This window comes from Pseudonaja textilis, chromosome 2 (assembly GCF_049901715.1).
Source record: "Pseudonaja textilis isolate UNSWEBS1 chromosome 2, rPseTex1.2, whole genome shotgun sequence".
In the NCBI taxonomy this organism is placed as follows: domain Eukaryota; kingdom Metazoa; phylum Chordata; class Lepidosauria; order Squamata; family Elapidae; genus Pseudonaja; species Pseudonaja textilis.
Genome location: NC_141991.1, coordinates 238,353,530 through 238,370,525, shown reverse-complemented (window position 1 = coordinate 238,370,525; position 16,996 = coordinate 238,353,530). Strand labels below are relative to the sequence as shown.

The window sequence follows — 16,996 nt, the reverse complement described above, 5'->3', positions numbered from 1 at the left end:
ACCTAAAGCAGATTTTCCTAGCAATTTTGGGAAATTCCATTACTCACTCTCAAGATGCTGAAGGGCTTCTGCTTTTTCCAATGAAAGAGACAAAGGAGACTTTCTCTATGAATGTAGAGTTAGCAGCTTCCAAAGTACTTGCAGCAAATATATCTTTCTTATGTTCAGTACATATGTACATAGCTGCATTGACCAGGCACAGCAGCATAGCAATAGTAATTGCACTATTAATATACCACTTCATAGTGCTTTACAACACTCTCTAAGTCAAGGGCCCATGGGCTGGATCAGGCCTCTGAGGTATTTAGATCTGGCCTGCGGGACTGCCTTCGAAACAGCAGACTAGCCTGTGGAGCCTCTGCCAGTGAAAACAGAGCTTGGGAGTACCACATGTGGCCCTCCCGAGTTCCATTTTCACTGGCAGACAGGAGGCAGAGGGTTGCAGCAGAAAACAGAGTTCAGGACCCTGTTTTCACTGGCAGAGTGCTCAGGCCACCATAGGTGCCCTGACATGAGTGACGTTGAGCTGGCCATGCCCACTCTGGCCACACATACACACACACACATCCCCCCACAAGGTCAAACACAACCCTGATGTGGCCCTCAATGAAATTGAGTTTGACATCCCTGCTCTAAGTGGTTTAAAGTTATTTGTCAAGTTGAAAGGAGAGCAAATGAGCCTTTTTGGTTGATTCTTTTCTTGACTTGGCCAGTGATTCTCTACAAATTTGGCCAACCATTTTAATTGTAGAATAAACCTGCATAATATAACAATCAGATCCAAGCCAAACTATGGTGAGAAGGATTGAGAGATGACAAACTGATAATAACTGAACAAGAGAACAAAGTAACAGAGTTGGAAGGCACTTTGGAGGTCTTCTAGTCCAACCCACTGCTCAGCAGGAAACACAATATACCATTTTAAACAAATGATTGTCCAATCTCTTGTTAAAAAGCTCCCTAGGAAGGGCTCCCTAATGTTCAACTTAGGACTTCCAAAAGGCTATTGTTGGATGTGGATTATCTTGACTTTTTAATCTTTGCACTCTTCTTCAGAACTATGGTTTTAATAGTTAGCCCTGCTAAAATGTGATTTTAAAATATTTAATACTTTGGTAATATGTTTTTGCAGATGGATTGTATGTGCATATTTTCTAATAAATGAGTTTATGTGTAACATGGGAGACCTCCAGAAAGTATCACACTGTAGGCTAGACTGAGAAGTCAAAGCAAATCCTAAAGAAAGACTGTGATAAACCAAAATTGGTCTTGTTGACTGAAAAAACTATATAGTTGCATCCATATGATTCCTAGGAATCCAGAACATTTATATATAGAATTGTAAAATTAATTTTTACCCAGTCTTGACTGAAGCATTCCATGCTGATTGCTGGAGGTATCATTGAGTCTCAAACAACCACTGCCTCTTTCAGTCCAACATAACAGGGCTTTATTAAATAAAAAAAGCCTGCAGTTGATCTAAGACAGAAGAAATCATCATCATTATCATTATTTCTACAACAGGAAATGTTTAATAACAATGGTCAACTGGTTTCTAGGCTATTTCTATAATTGCTATCAATTAAAAAAGAGGAAAATGACAGCTAAAAGATCTAAACTGAATATTGCATGTTTACTACTTAGACATTTAAAAAGAAGGGAAGAATAGAATTTCTTATCAGAAATTGAAATAAAATAATCACCCCTTTCTTAGAGGAAGATGGTTACTTGTGAACTTGCAAAATTCTAATCTCTTTCTTGTTCTTGTATGGCAATACAAGAAAAATCCTGCTTTACGAGTCATTTTTGGTTTTTTTTAAATGAATTTTTTTTTCTAAAAGTGTTACTTAACAAGCATGACTGATTATCCTAATCCTGTGTATGAAAAAGCAGATTTCACTATGCAGATCCTTAGCTGAATGATAAATTATACCCAGATTGAAGTTCCTATGCAGACTCAGCTAAGCATTTCTGCACTATCTAGTCTCATCCTTGTAAAAATCTGTGACTCTGTCTTTTTACTGTCAAAAGGTTGAGTGTGGCAGCCCCTTTCTTGCTGTCTCAGACAATTGGTCAACATAACATTTGCTCTTTGACAAAAGCTTCCAACCTGGGCAGTTCTAACTGCTACACCTGTAGACAATTGGATTTGTTTTATGATTTAAACAACTACAAAAGGATTTACACGGAGAATGAAAATATGTTTCCTGAACATTATCTTGCTCAGCATTGAAGTAATTGCTTTTGTTTCCACTTGATTTTTCTAAAACAACACTACGTGTACAAGACAGAAACGTGAAGATATAAGTGGTCTTGTGTAATTTAGGACCTGACATGAGGTGGATTAGCTTTGATACTTTTTAGTGCACATGGGTTGTATTTTCATTTTTTGTGTGACTAGTTTGATAACTCCTGAGAAACTGTTCTGGAATTTAGATGACTATGAAAATTGATCGTTTCCATTAAATAATTTTTGAGGAAGCTATGTTTAAGAAAAAGAACAGATGACAGGTAAGTCTATGGAGATTCTCAGTCATCCAGGTCATGGTTGTCCCAAAGGTGCTTTTTCAAGAGGCAACTGGACTTTCTGGTTTTTCTTTGAAGATGTTTTGTTTGTTATCCAAGAAGCTAAGAAGCTAAGCTAAGCTTCTTAGATGAGAAGCAAAACATCTTCACAGAAAAACCAAAAAGTCCAGTTGCCTCTTGAAAAAGCACCTTTGGAACAGATGACAGATACGTTGCATATTAACCATTGGTAGAGCTCAACTTGCAACCATAACTGAGGTCCGGATTTTTATCATAAGACATTGCAGTTATAAGTTGATTCACATATGACTGGACTCAATTTTACAACAGTTCTTTAAAAAGTTGTCAAGCAATTTTTTAAGCACATTGCATGATCATAAATCTGAATCTAGCTTAACCAATGGGTGTTTTTTTTACCAGAAAAATGGCAAAAAAAATGGCAAAACATGATCATGTGACTGAAGATGCTGCAATCAGTCATAAATGCAAGGCAATTGCCAAGTGTCCGAAATACAATCATGTCATTATGGGGATGGTGCAGCAGTCGTAGGTTTGAAGACAGAATGTAAATAACTTTTGTTGAGCCCAATGCAACTGTGAATAACTATGAATAACTAATAAACGACTACTTGTAAGTTGAGGATACTTGTGGTTACCAAGTGAACTAAAATAAATCTCTAGCACTAAAATGAGATAATATTCCTCATTCAGTAACTGGCTTCAATAAAAAAAAATCAGCAGCATTCTCTTGACATACTGTTACAAAAACCATAAAGCCACTGTGTTAAATCAGTACATCAACAACTGTTCAGAGCAGAGATGATATTCAGCAGGTTGTGACCAGTTCTGGAGAACCAATAGCGGAAATTTTGAGTAATTCAGAGAATCACAAATACCACCTCTGACTGGAGATTTTACAGTATCCTTCCCCTGCCACGCCCACCAAGCCACACCCACAGAACCTGTAGTTTAAAAATGAGAATCCCACCACTGGTTCAGAGGGAGATATACCTGCAATACGTTGTGTTCCTCTTCTTCTCCTGTTGTGATTTCTATTTCCTCCAATAAATATCTTTGTGCTGTTTTGCTAGATAGGTAAGCAGCAGCCGATTCTGCTAGTGTTGAACTCTTAGCACAATGAGGTGCTATTCCACAAGAAAGTAAGGAAGAGAAAATGATGAAATTGCCACGTGAGAAAGGTCTTACAACGGTAATCAATATTATAGATATTAAATACATTATCTCCAAATCGACTTCAATTCAAAATTAGCTGTTATTAACATGGAATTAGACACCTCTGTGGCAATGAAGCTGGTGAGATTAGATGGATTAACTGTGGGGTTTTTTGTGTGTGTGTGTATATGTGTGTGTATATGTGTGTGTGTGCATGCATATGTATACACACATTTACATTGACACACATTTACATATATTCTCTATACATATATACATACACATACAATATATATATATATACAGATAATCCTTGATTTACAATCATTCATTTAGTGACTGTTTGAAGTTACAATGGCAGTGAAAAAAGTGACTTATGACAATTTTTAACACTTACGACCACTGTAGCATCCTGATGGTCATGTGATCAAAATTCAGATAGTTGGCAACTGGTTCATATTTATGACAGTTGCAGTGTCCCGAGGTCATACGATCCCCTTTTGTGACCTCAATGTCAGTGGGAAAGCCAGTTTCACTTAACAATTGTGTTACTAATGTAGTAACTGCACTGATTCACTTAACAACTGTGGCAAGAAGGGTCATAAAATGGGACATAATTCAAATATCAACAAATGTCTTGCTTAGCAGCACAAATTTTGCTATTGTGGTCAAAAGTCGAGGACTACCTTCAGTGGTAGGATTCAAATAATTTAACAACCGGTTCTCTGCCCTAATGATTTCTTCCAACAACTAGTTCACCAAACTGCTCAGAAAGTTAACAACCAGTTCTCCCAAAGTGGTGTGAACTGGCTGAATCCCATCACTGACCACTTGTATATATGTAGGTTGGACATCCCTGTCTGAGAAGGTATGAAGATACCTGCCTTGGGCAAAGTCTCCAAGGTCTTTCAGCTTTATGAGTCTATGAAGTTCCACCTACATTTTTTTGTATGAATTGTGCCTCTAGAACACAATCACACAATTGCAGGTGCTATTTTGACTTTTTTAAATATAGCCTATGAACATCTTTGGCTGGGAAATAAATTACAAAATACACTTTGAGTAGGATGGGTGGTTCAGAAACGTGAAAAGTAAATAAAATAGAGAGGCTAATGTGATGGGATTAAAAAAAAATTACTACCGGTTCTGTGGGCGTGGCTTGGTGGGTGTGGTAGGGGAAGGATACTGTAAAATCTCCCTTCCCTTCCCACTCCACTAACCTGCTTTTCAGCTCCGTTCTCCTGTGCAGGGCAGCAAAAGAAGACCCAGCCAATCAGCTGGGACTCAACGGATGGCAGAGAATAGATGGGGGTGGAGCCAGTCAGAGATGGTATTTGCCGGTTCTCCGAACTACTCAAACTTTCCACTACCGGTTCTCCAGAACTGGTCAGAACCTACTGAATACCACCACTGATCAGGCTAGAAAGACAAAGTAGGCTGATATGATGTATGACATGTTCCTTTCTAAGTCTGGCTTTTCCTTAAATCAGCCATCTCCATTCTGGATTCTTGTAGATGTGTGGCCTATAACTCCCATCACCCTCTGGGACAGAGGGTGAGGCATTTTTGCAGGAACTGTCAACTAGTTCTGGTTGAGAAAGGCTCAGTTCTCAGTGCTTAATACAATTACCACATACACAATGTTATGAAAGTGCAACATCAATGTTATGCCATTGTTTTCTAAGAAACAGAACTTACTTGCCCATGGGGGAATGGTATGGAAATCTGGGGCACAGAGAGGTTTCTTTTCACTGATATTCTTCCCATCCTCAGACTGCAATTCCGGGGATTTCTCAGGTTTCTAGGAAAATTGGAGAAAGATCTGATTTGAATAAATACGATTAGGTCTGGAAAGATAACAAAAACATTGTGAGCGGACTTTTAAACACGTGAAAGGCATTGTGATGTACACAGTGGCACAGGCTAGGCCAGGCTAGTCTAGGCTAAAATAGCATGAGGTAATTTGTGAGAACTCAGACATTGTATTAAATAATGTGCAGGAGGACATCATTATTAGGCTATAATATAATTTATTTGTTTTGGAACAGCGTGTTACGTGAATACACAACTGCAGTTTGTTTAACCTGTTCTTAAGGTTCAGTCTGTTGCATGAACTAAAGCAGTAAGTGGCAATCCCATGATCTCACATACGGTAGTGAGAGATGGGTACATTCCTATCCTGTCTTTAATAAAGCAAGTTAGCGTGATTTTTAAAAAAAATAAATCTTGCAATATTATATACGTCAAGTGGAAATTTTCTTTAGAATATTTGATCCAGATTTTATCAACAGTAAATAGATTCTGGTGCTTTTTGATTCCACCATTTATTATTTATTTTGCTTACTAGAATAAAACATATCTAATATAAATGTTTGTGCATTGAATAGATAGCCCATATTGCTTTAAATATAGATTGAGGACTAAAACGACCACAATCCTGTTATCTTTTAAGCTAAATATCTGGGGTAGAAACAAAAGTTGTCATTATTACCGTGTTTCTCATATAATAAGGCCAGGTCTTTTTTTTTTTTTTTTTGAGCCCCGAAAAAATGGCTAGGATGTCTTTTCGGGGGTGAATTAATTTCTCCCCCACACACACACCCTCGCCTAGGGCACCCCGCAGGCAGCTACACCTCACCACCAGCCACTCCTAATGGCCAATCATGGTGGAGTGTGGAGGGCTCCCTACCTCCACCAAGCGCCTTTGCTGCAGACCCGGGTCAGCAGGCGGGCGGCAGGGATGTCCGCCGGCAGCGTTTCAGTTGCTTCTCAGGCCTCCATAGCTTCCATGGTTCCCAGTGGTGGTGCCTCTCTCGCCAGTGCCGTCTTCAACAACAGCATCTGAGTCGCTCCCGCTTTTCCCCTGTCCCCGTAACAACTGGAAAAAAAACATTTTGAGGTACCTGGGAGCATCGCGTGCTGCGTTTTGGTTTAATCCCGAGCGGCTGGGTGGGCCTGAGAAGAGCTGAGTGACTGTCTCTGCTGCTGCTACCCTTGGTGCTCCAGCCTTGGGCTCTGTAAGTTTCCAAAAGTCCCGGTGCGCAGACAGTTCCTGCATTCCAAGCATGCCCAGGCTGAGCTGCAGCTTTCCCTCTCTTGCCAGTGCCGTGTCCAACAACAGCGGCAGCAGCGGCGGGAACTGTGGAAGTTACAGAGGTGGCTCCTCCACCCAAGAAGCAGCTGAAATGGTTCCATGGTTCCTGCCGCTCCTGCTACTGTTGTTGGAGATGGTGCTGGCGAGAGAGGGACAGCTGCAGCTCAGCCTGGGTGTGCTTGGAATGCAGGAACGGGCTACGCACTGGGACTTTTGGAAACTTGCAGAGCCCGAGGCTGGAGCACCAAGGGTAGCAGCAGCAGAGACGCTCGCTCGGCTCTTCTCACGCCCACCCAGCCACTTCGGATTAAACCAAAACGCAGCGCACGACGCTCCCAGGTATCTCAAAATGTTTATTTTTCCTGTTGTTACGGGGATGGGGGGAAAAGCGGGAGCGACTCAGACACTGTTGTTGGAGACAGCGCTGGCGAGAGAGGCACCAGCACCAGTGGGAACCGTGGAAGCTACAAAGGCCTGAGAAGTAGCTGAAACACTGCCAGCAGACATCCATGCTGACGCCACCCACCTGCTGACCTGGGTCTGTAGCAAAGCTGCTTGGTGGAGGTAGGGAGCCCTCCGTGCTTCGCCATGATCGGCTGTTAGGAGCGGCTGATGGCGAGGCATAGAAAGTTCCCCCCCACCTCCCCCACCAATTTTGCATGTTTTAAAATAGGCCTAAATTTGGGGGGAGGGGCTTAATTTCATTTTATGCCTAGAAAACATGCTGGGTCTTTCTATTGGGGGGGCCGTATTGTTGGAGAAACATGGTAGCTGTGTTTAGATGGATGTTCTTGACTACGTATACCAAGATCCTAGTTAATCTTCCTAAACTTTTCAATGTTATTATTGTTGTTGTTGTTGTTAGTTGCAAAACGGTGTCCAACCCATCACAACCCCATGGACAATGTTCCTCCAGGCCTTCCTGTCCTCTACTATCTTCTGGAGTTATTCAACTATTCAATACTATAGTCTAAAATGCATGGGTCAGAAGCAACATTAATGTCTTACTTAATACAGCATAGGATCTTTGTGCCAAATTGGGTAAGGGGAAGGTATATGGTTCCAACACTTATTCCCAGATTCATAAATTCTCATTTAATTGGAAGAAGCCATGAAGTAACACATTTATCAGCTCTCTGGATACACTTGGCTATTCTCAATTATTCACATACTTTACATGGCATCTAGAAATGTGCATATCCAATAATGTATATTTAGGATGTTGAGAATAAAAGCATTTTAACCATGTTGTATTAGATGATCCTGAATTTATAATGCAAATACTTTCCAGTTATAGAATTACCTAATGGATGAACGGTGTGCCATTTCTTGCAGTTCTATTGGTTGGAAACACGAATTGAATTACAATGACTTTTCAGCACCTAATGGGACCTACTGACCACAAGGGGGCAATAGACTGTAGATAAAAAAATTAAGGAAGTATCCTGTGCCCCTTTCCATCCCTTTGTTGTTCTTTAAATTGCTAATCTGAAGGCACCTCATTCTGCCATTCCTCCTCCCCTACACACACACACACACATTTAGTTGTATAGAATGCTCTTTGATTTTTCTCATGGCTGAATATAGTTGGCTAGATGCTAGGCTTTGCCGATCCTTAAGCTAAATATTACAAATAAACATTATTATTGTTACCCCAAAACCCCTGCTTTACTAAGGGTTGAGGGGTCCTTTTCTCACAGATGTTTCATTACCCAAACTGGATTAAGATCATCACTGCATTGTGCACTGATGATGTTACCTAGTTTGGGTAATGACACATCTGCAAGAAAACAACCAAGTTTAGAAAGCACCAAGGTCCCCCTAATTTCAAATATTCTCCTCTGTCAGTATCACTAAGGATTGCCCAGGTGAGATTCCCATTCTTGGAGACCTTGCAAGCAGTCACAAAACATTTCAACTCCAAACAATGTTGAAGATATTACTGGTTTAATAGCAACAGGTGTGCAGAAAATAGCAGCTGAAATATTTAATGGGTGGGATTGGGCTATTACCTGCTGATTGGTGTAGCTGAAGTGATTATTCATACATTTTTGAAATATCAACTTTATTATTGGATCAAGTGCTGTTTAGACAGTGTACTAGAATAAAATGCTTTTTGCAGCCTAGGAGAGAGCCAAACTCATAAGTTTTAAACTGATAATTTATTGTCACAAAGAGTATTGCAAATATTATGAAATATATGTCTGAAATGTCTGAAGTGAGAAAAGTCCCTCTTTAACTGTTATTTCCTGATCATCTAGATTTGAATTTAACAATGGGAAATGCAAATGACTACAACCTTCTTCAAACTTAAATTCATTAACAAATTCATTAGTATTAAAGCATTCATTAATACTTACCAAAACTCTTTCTACTATATTTTCTCCAAATACAAAGTTAGAATGTTCACTTTCTGAAACAGTTCTGTCTTGGGCTAATCGATTGCTTGAATTAAAAAAAAGGGAATATGTATTTGTTTACTTACTTAATTACAACAGTATGTACGCTGCTCAAAACCAAGGCTCTAAATGGCTAATAAAATATTATGAACAGTGACGATAGATGAGAGACAAAGATAGACAAAGAGAATCAGACACCAGCCACTGTCTCTCCCAGGGTTATTTTTGATCCCATTTCAACCTGCACATTCTATTTTGTAACCTTGAGCTGCCATTCTTATTTATAGTAAGATCAGTTTATTCTATCCTTTACCTTGTAGACCTGTCATTAGAATATAGAATAACAGAGTTGGAAGGGACCTTGGAGGTCTTCTAGCCCAACCCCCTGCTTAGGCAGGAAACCCTACACCACTTCAGACAAATGGTTATCCAATCTCTTCTTTAAAACTTCCAGTGTTGGAGCATTTGCAACCTCTGGAGGCAAGTTGTTCCACTGATTAATTGTTCCAACTGTCAGGAAATTTCTCCTTAGTTCTAAGTTGCTTCTCTCCTTGATTAGTTTGAAAAGAGCCTTCCTTCCTTCCTTCCTTCCTTCCTTCCTTCCTTCCTTCCTTCCTTCCTTCCTTCCTTCCTTCCTTCCTTCCTCACGAAAAAAGTTCATAAAATTCTCTCTATAATAATTCTATTAAGTATTGAAGACTTGACCTTTTGTTCTTTATGGTGGCATCCTTCTGAAATTTCCTTGCCTCTACTTCAAAATCTGAAAGTATGCCCCACTTTTCCAGGTTGTAAAGAGGCAAACTCAAATTATAATTCAGAATAATTGAAAAGGTTGACTAAATGGCTGAATATTTCTTTCTTTCGATCATCATCATTTAAATAGATTTCAATTAACTTACTGCATTGTGCTAGAGCTTGAAATCTGTAGTGGGCAAGGAATCTTTTTGGAGACATCAGTCCATGCATAGGTATCTTCAGACATCTAAAAACAATTCATTACATCAAATTTCTTTCACATGCACTCTAAAACACACCGATTGAGATAACTTCCCCACCTCCTTTATTCTATCCATTACAGCAGTAGCTTCCAGAAGTAAGAAACCTGTATTGTAAGTACCCAAATTTGCCCTCTTTGTGGGAACTATTTTTCCCAAAAAACAGAAAAAACAATTTTGTTGGATTTGGTTAGCACATTTGCCTAAAAAGGCTTTGAAACATCCCAAAGGTGGTTTTCAACAGGCAGCTGGACTTTCTTGTTTTTTTTCCCTTGAAAATGTTTTGCTTCTTATCCAAGAAGCTTCTTTAGTTCTTGGATGAGAGTCAACACTTTTTCAAGGAAAAAAAAACCAAGGAAGTCCAGCTGCTTGTTGAAAAGTACCTTCGGGATATTTCAAAGCCTTATGTGAACTGGATGCTTCATGGCTGCAACAATAAGAACATGTACTCTTGATGGTGCATTATATTTTACCTGTTTGTCTGTTTCATGATTCTCCTCTAGAATTTTTTCATCAGTTCTCTTCTTTTCCATTCTGTATTTAGTCACTTGTGGCGGCTGCAGTCTGGCAGGCCTTAAAACCTCTCTTTGTCTGTTGCTTCTTGGAAGATCTTGAAAAATAAAATGGAAAAAGAATTTTAACTCATGCTATTCTTTCCTGATGACAATCTTCTTATACTTGGGTTTCTTAAGAGTTGTTCTTCCAAGTGAAAAATAGAATTTTGTGATTGCTACAGTGCCTGGATATCCCTATTCCTCAAGGACCAAGGCAGCTAGATTTCCCCCAGGTTTAGCAAATATTTTACAGTTCTCATTTCCCCTGCACCTTTTTAAACCTTTCCTCTTTGAAGGTATAAATAAGTAGGATAGAAGTGATGTACCTGCTTAAATCAAGTCATATGACACACGTCCACATGGATGTTTAAACACTGAACTTTCACGCGTCACATATCAGAATCACCTACCTGCCTCTCAGTCTATAAGACTTGCACACAAGGACATAGTTTTTGATAAGCTAGTTTTATGGCAGATATCTGAAAAGCTATAATTGGAATAGAAAACCAACAGCTGGAAGCTCTAAGATTCAAATCATACCCAGAATAGTCACAAAGTTGAAACTTTACATCTCTTTCTTCTGATGGTTTGTGACAGATCAAGAACTGGTTGTTCCTTTGTAGGAAGAGTGACTGGTAGCAACATTCACCACAGAAACAAAATGTTCCTTCTGATCAAAGCAACATCATTGCAACTCAAGCCTTATACATGTGTTGTGCAATAGGCTTATGATTGTAATTGATCCCACAATTTTGGTCATAAATCATAATGGTAGTAAACCAGGCCAGCATTTGGCCACATCCGATTCTATGACCTTTTTTGTGCAGGTTGTAATGCAGAGGTGGTATTCAGCAGGTTCTGACCAGTTCTGGAGAACCGGTAGTAGAAATTTTGAGTAGTTTGGAGAACCAGCAACTACCACCTCTAACTGGCCCCATCCCCATCTATTCTTTACCACCTGAGTCCCAGCTGATTGGCTGGGCCTTCTTTTGTTGCCCTGCACAGGAGAATGGAGCTGGAAAGCAGGTTAGTGGAGTGGGGAGGGAATGGGATTTTGTAGTAACCTTCCCCCAGGAGTGGGGCGGGAATGGAGATTTTATAGTATCCTTCTCCTGCCATGCCCACCAAGCCACATCATGCTCACAAGCCATGCCCACAGAATCGGTAGTAAAACTTTTTGAATCCCACCACTGTTATAAGGCCACAATTGTTAAGGGAACCCATTGTTTGCTATGGGGCAGATTATGAGGCAGAGGTAAACCCCAGCTTCTGAGAAAAACTTTGTAAATTACAGTCATGTGACTAATGGGGCCCTGCCAACGGCTATAAATGCAGGCCAATTACCAAAGCATCTCAAGTGCATGACTGGTCAGGGGGATTGTGGAACTTCAAATCTGGGCTGTAAATCACTTTTTTGGGGCTATACCCAGTGGTGGGATTCAGCCGGTTCACACTGATTCAGGCAAACTGGTTGTTAAGTTACCACCACTGCCCTGCTATCAAAGTGAGAATCCTGGGACTGTGCTATGCTGCAATGGAGAAAGGGGCAACAGAGCAGCTGACATGAGGGAAGGAGAAGGACTTTTTCCCTCTTTCTTCTCCCTGCTCCTCCTCCTCCCCTCGTGCCAGCCCCTCCGTTTCCCATTTCTCCATTGCAGCACAGCATCCAGGATCCACTTTGAAAGCGAGAGGGGAGGAGGGAATTTAACAACCACTTCACCCAGGGTCAGGTTGGCTGTTGCGGGAGGCTCGTCCTGCATGTGCTGGAGGATAGGGATGGCCACGCCTCCCACAACAGCCAACCTGACCCTGGGGGAACCAGTTGTTAAATTATTTGAATCCCACCACTGGCTATACAAAGGGTCTTCAAACTTGGCCAGTTTAAGAGTTGTGGACTTCAACTTCCAGAATTCCTTCACTAACATGACTGGAGGAGGAATTCTGGGAGTTGAAGTCCATAAGTCTTAAAGCTGTCAAGTTTGAAGACCCCTGGGCTACATCATAACTTTGAACTGTCGTAAGTAAAGGACTAACCGATAAGGTCAAACTCATCCAAAAGAGGTAGAGTGTTCAGTACAGCACAATAGTACAACACTACCTGATGAAAAGAAACAGAGCTGTGTCAGTCACTGATTGATACGGTATCTATACCAATTTTCCTCAATCTTTTACCTTTTCTATTTCCTTCTCTATCAGCTTTTACACACCAAATGGGGGATAAGATAGTTATATTTAAATAATTCTCCATACCATGTTCTGTTGCTTTCACATCAATACAATCTTCTGATATGCCCGAAGTCATGAATACATTGTTCTTCTTTACTATAAAAAAAGGTTTTCCAAAATGTTCAACAAAATTTGTGTTCTTTTTCCCCCAGATGTTACATTATACCGAGCTTTACTCATCTTAAGCTTTTGCAAGACTTTTAATGTTCTTTTTTCAAGAACAGTATCTAGTCCACTTAAACTCACCAAAGCTCTCTTACAGAGATAATTGATAATGAAGGGATCATCAGCCTGAAGGTACAGACTAGCCCTTTGCAAAATATGTTTTTTGAGCCAGAAAGCTGATGGTGATAACAGAGGACAAGGAAGTTGGAACTGACCAGAAGGATTTGTGATATATTAATTTATTTTATTTTAGTAGGATACCTCATTTTTTGTCAGAACAATAAAGTGGCACAAGAATGAAATTAATTTGAATGAGCCTAATTTGAGAGGGGGGAGAAGAGGAAGAGGAAGAGGAAGAGGAAGAGGAAGAGGAAGAGGAAGAGGAAGAAGAAGAAGAAGAAGAAGAAGAAGAAGAAGAAGAAGAAGAAGAAGAAGAAGAAGAAGAAGAAGAAGAAGAAGAAGAAGAAGAAGAAGAAAATAAAGAAAAAAGGAAGAAACAACATATATGTTTACATGTCAATTTTATGTATTCACTTTCTAGATCAACATTTAACTTACCTGGTTGAGAAGGTGGAAACAATGGAATGATGATAAAGGATGATTTTCTTATTTGTTTCTTGGAACATACAGTGTTTTTTTTCCCCAGTAGCATTTTACATTTCATACGTTCATAAGTTATTTATAGTTGAACGCTGACGTAGTTATACCGGTACTTATTTTCGCTAACAAGTAAGATAGGCTTCGGTATTTTATTATTCATACAATCTCCCCCTTACTGTCATTCTGCTATCATTTATTTCAAGCCAAATTTTTTAAATGGTTAGAAATAAAAGCATGGCATTCAGGACTTCAGGGATGTAACATTTGAAACCAAATTTTGGAAAAGCGGCACTTGCCAATGTAAATGGAACATAAACAAATGATTAAGGGAGAAGCCATACCTCTATAGGACTCCAACTCAGAGGACTGAAAAGAAAAATATGAAGCTCTTGCACGTTTTCTGGATCCACTGGGAACTAAGGGCAAAAACAAAAAACAAAAAAACAGAACACATGATAATAATATCAAATTCCAGCAAATCCCAGTAATATACAGGTAGTCTTCAACTTACAAGCATTTGTTTAGCGACTGTTTGAAATTACAACACAGAAAAAAATGACTTACAACTGGTCCTTGCCCTTATGACCATGGCAGCATCCCCATGGCCACGTGATCAAAATTCAAACCCTTGGCAACTGGCATGTATGTACGATGGTTGCAGCACCCAATGGATTGTGGTAATCTCCATTTGTGACCTTCCCAAATGACGTCTGACAAGTAAAATCAATGGGGGAAGATGGATTCACTTAACACCTGCATGATTCGCTTAGCGGCAACCCTGATTTTCTTGACCTCTATGGCAGAAAAGATCATAAAAACAAGCATGACTCACTGCCTTGCTCAGCAACAGAAAGAATCTGTGGGGTGTGAAGACTGGTTGTAAGTCATCTTTTTCAGGACGGTTGTAACTTTGAAGGTCCCTAAATGAATGGTTGCAAGATGAAGCCTACCTGTATTTGGATTCTGAGGTTCAAGAGTTCTAACCTCCTACCCTTTCCACAAGTTTGCCAAGGAAGATTTCTGAACAAAAATCCTGTTTACCGTTTTCAGTCTTGTGCACTGGATCTTCTGCAGGTCTCTGAACAAAAAGAAGGATTGGTTAAATCTTAAGTGAAAAGTTGTAGATGTCAACAGTTTTTTTAAAAAAAATTAGATAAGGTGGACATTCAGACTGTCCAACTCTTTTTGCCAAGCTTGTCATTGATCTCTTGACCAGGGGTGGGATTCAACCGGTGTTATTACCAGTTCGGTGACTACATTTTGTGCGCGCATGTATGCTTCGTGCGCACCAGTGGTGGTATTCAACCGGTTTGCACCGGATTGGGTGAACCGGTAGCAAGAATTTGGTGTGGGTCGCCAAACCGGTAGTAAGTTCTGGCTGGCCATGCCCCCGATCCGATCGCCCTCCCACCCGATGCTTGCTTACCCGCTTGCCTGACATTCACCTAAGGTATTTCTTTCTTTTTTTCCCTCTCGACAATCAGCTGTGCATAGATCAGCTAAGTTGGGATTCCCCTTGCTGAGGCCCAGGAAAGGCAAAAAATGGAGGGAGGAGCTCAGCCCCCCCGTCCAGTTTTTGCCTTCCAGAGCCCCAGAGGAGCCTTAGGGGAGCAAAAACGTCCCCCCAGAGGCTCCTCTGAGGCTAGGAAGCTCCCAAAACGGAGCTTGGAGGGGTACTGCACGCCCCTCCCATGCTCTGTTTTTTTCCTTCCTGAGCCTCAGAAGAGCTTTAGGGAGTAAAAACGCCCCCCGAGGCTCCTTTGAGGCTAGGAAGCTCCCAAGATGGGTGGGGGCAGCAAAGCAAAAAGCAAAAAAAAAGCCACACCCACCCAGTCACATGGCCATACCCACCAAGCCACGCCCACAGAACCGGTAGTAAAAATTTGAATCCCACCACTGGCTCGCATGCACGCCAGACGCACGCTGCATGTGTGTGTAAAAAACCTTAAGCTGTGCTGCCCAGACAGCTGAAAAGCGCTGCAGGCGGGTGTACAGTGTTTGAAAAGCCTCTTTTTTCCTGCTTTTTCAACCTCAGCTGTGCCACGCAAAGCAGCTGAGGTTGAAAAAACAGGAAATAAAGGACAGGTAAGAGCCCGGGCAGGAGGATGGGCCAAACAGCAGTAAGCACAGAACCAGTTCGGTGTCTGCTACTCTTCAGAGCTATCAATTGTATGGAGCCAGGCAGAACCGGTAGTATCCCACCCCTGCTCTTGACCCAGCCTAACTAAACCAGTTTCCCAGGCAAGAAACAATTTGTTTATATAAGTCTAATTATTGCAAAAAGAGAGTGAAGTCAAAGAAAGGAATTACTGTATTTTTCCCTCCATAAGAAACAGTAATGACTGTCCGTCTTATGGAGCGAATATTGTGTCACAGACCAGGCTGCAGCAGCGGGGTCCTTTTACAGAGTGGGTTGGTGTGCTGGTGACAGGCAGCAGTGGCAAATGGCAGCAGTGATCCCTGCTGGAACAGCTGGTCGGCGGTATTCCGGGAGGCCAATCCAATCGCTGATCAGCTGCTCAGCGCCAAAGGCTCCTGCATTCCCCAGTGGAGGCAGCAGAAGCGGGATATTTTTTTTCTTGTTTTCCTTCTCTAAACCTAGATGTGTCTTATAGTGTGAAAAATATGGTAGTTGATGGCTGTCGGCACAAATTTGCAATTGCCTTTTTTAGTGGCTCAAATCCATAGCTTTCTCTTCCTGCTTTTTCATGAAGTAATAATCTTTGCACAGGGGTGGCTTCAAAAATTTTAGCAAAGGGTTCTCTGCCCAGTTGCTGGATAGGTGTGGCCATGGTGGGCGTGGCCTAGTCAGCCTCCTGCACCATGGCAGGGGGGGCATTTTGCCCTCCCCGGGCTCCGGAGTCTTTCCTCGAGCTTCCAGCAGGGCAAAAGCAGCCTCTCTGGGCTCCGCAGGCTCTCTGGAAACCAGAAACGGGCTGATTTCCAGGAGGAAATTCTCAAACTTCCAGGAGGCCCATTTTTCCCCTCCCCGAGCCTCCATGTGTGCCCTGCATGGTGAGGGGTGAGGCGATGTGAGGTGAATTTGGGGGTTTTCCAAACTGCACAGAATCCCAAACCCCTGCAAACCTTCAGCAGCCACCCCTGTCTTTGCACAACACTTGGTAGTCATGAATCCAAGCCATCATTGAGCCTTTGCACAGTGTGCTTGTTGAATGTTTATATTCTATGTGGCTGTCTATATCATTCAAAGTTTTGGAAAGTACACTGGAGATTATGGCAGATTCCCCTATTGCTTAGATATAT

The 16,996-nt window shown here is 41.2% G+C and overlaps 1 protein-coding gene across 2 annotated transcripts in view; it reads right to left on the bottom strand.

Annotated features, from left to right (window-relative positions):
• Nucleotides 1-16,996, bottom strand: part of RANBP3L (RAN binding protein 3 like) — a 49,320-nt gene that overhangs the window by 13,163 nt on the left and 19,161 nt on the right. For both annotated transcript variants that reach the window (XM_087927385.1, XM_087927384.1), the window contains exons 3-11: nt 14,774-14,810; nt 14,074-14,148; nt 12,992-13,063; nt 10,661-10,797; nt 10,092-10,174; nt 9,154-9,238; nt 5,398-5,500; nt 3,538-3,671; nt 1,359-1,479 (exon numbers count right to left, since the gene is read on the bottom strand). In XM_087927385.1, coding sequence (XP_087783511.1) covers nt 1,359-1,479; nt 3,538-3,671; nt 5,398-5,500; nt 9,154-9,238; nt 10,092-10,174; nt 10,661-10,797; nt 12,992-13,063; nt 14,074-14,148; nt 14,774-14,810 — 847 coding nt within the window. The remainder of the gene's footprint in view (nt 1-1,358; nt 1,480-3,537; nt 3,672-5,397; nt 5,501-9,153; nt 9,239-10,091; nt 10,175-10,660; nt 10,798-12,991; nt 13,064-14,073; nt 14,149-14,773; nt 14,811-16,996) is intronic.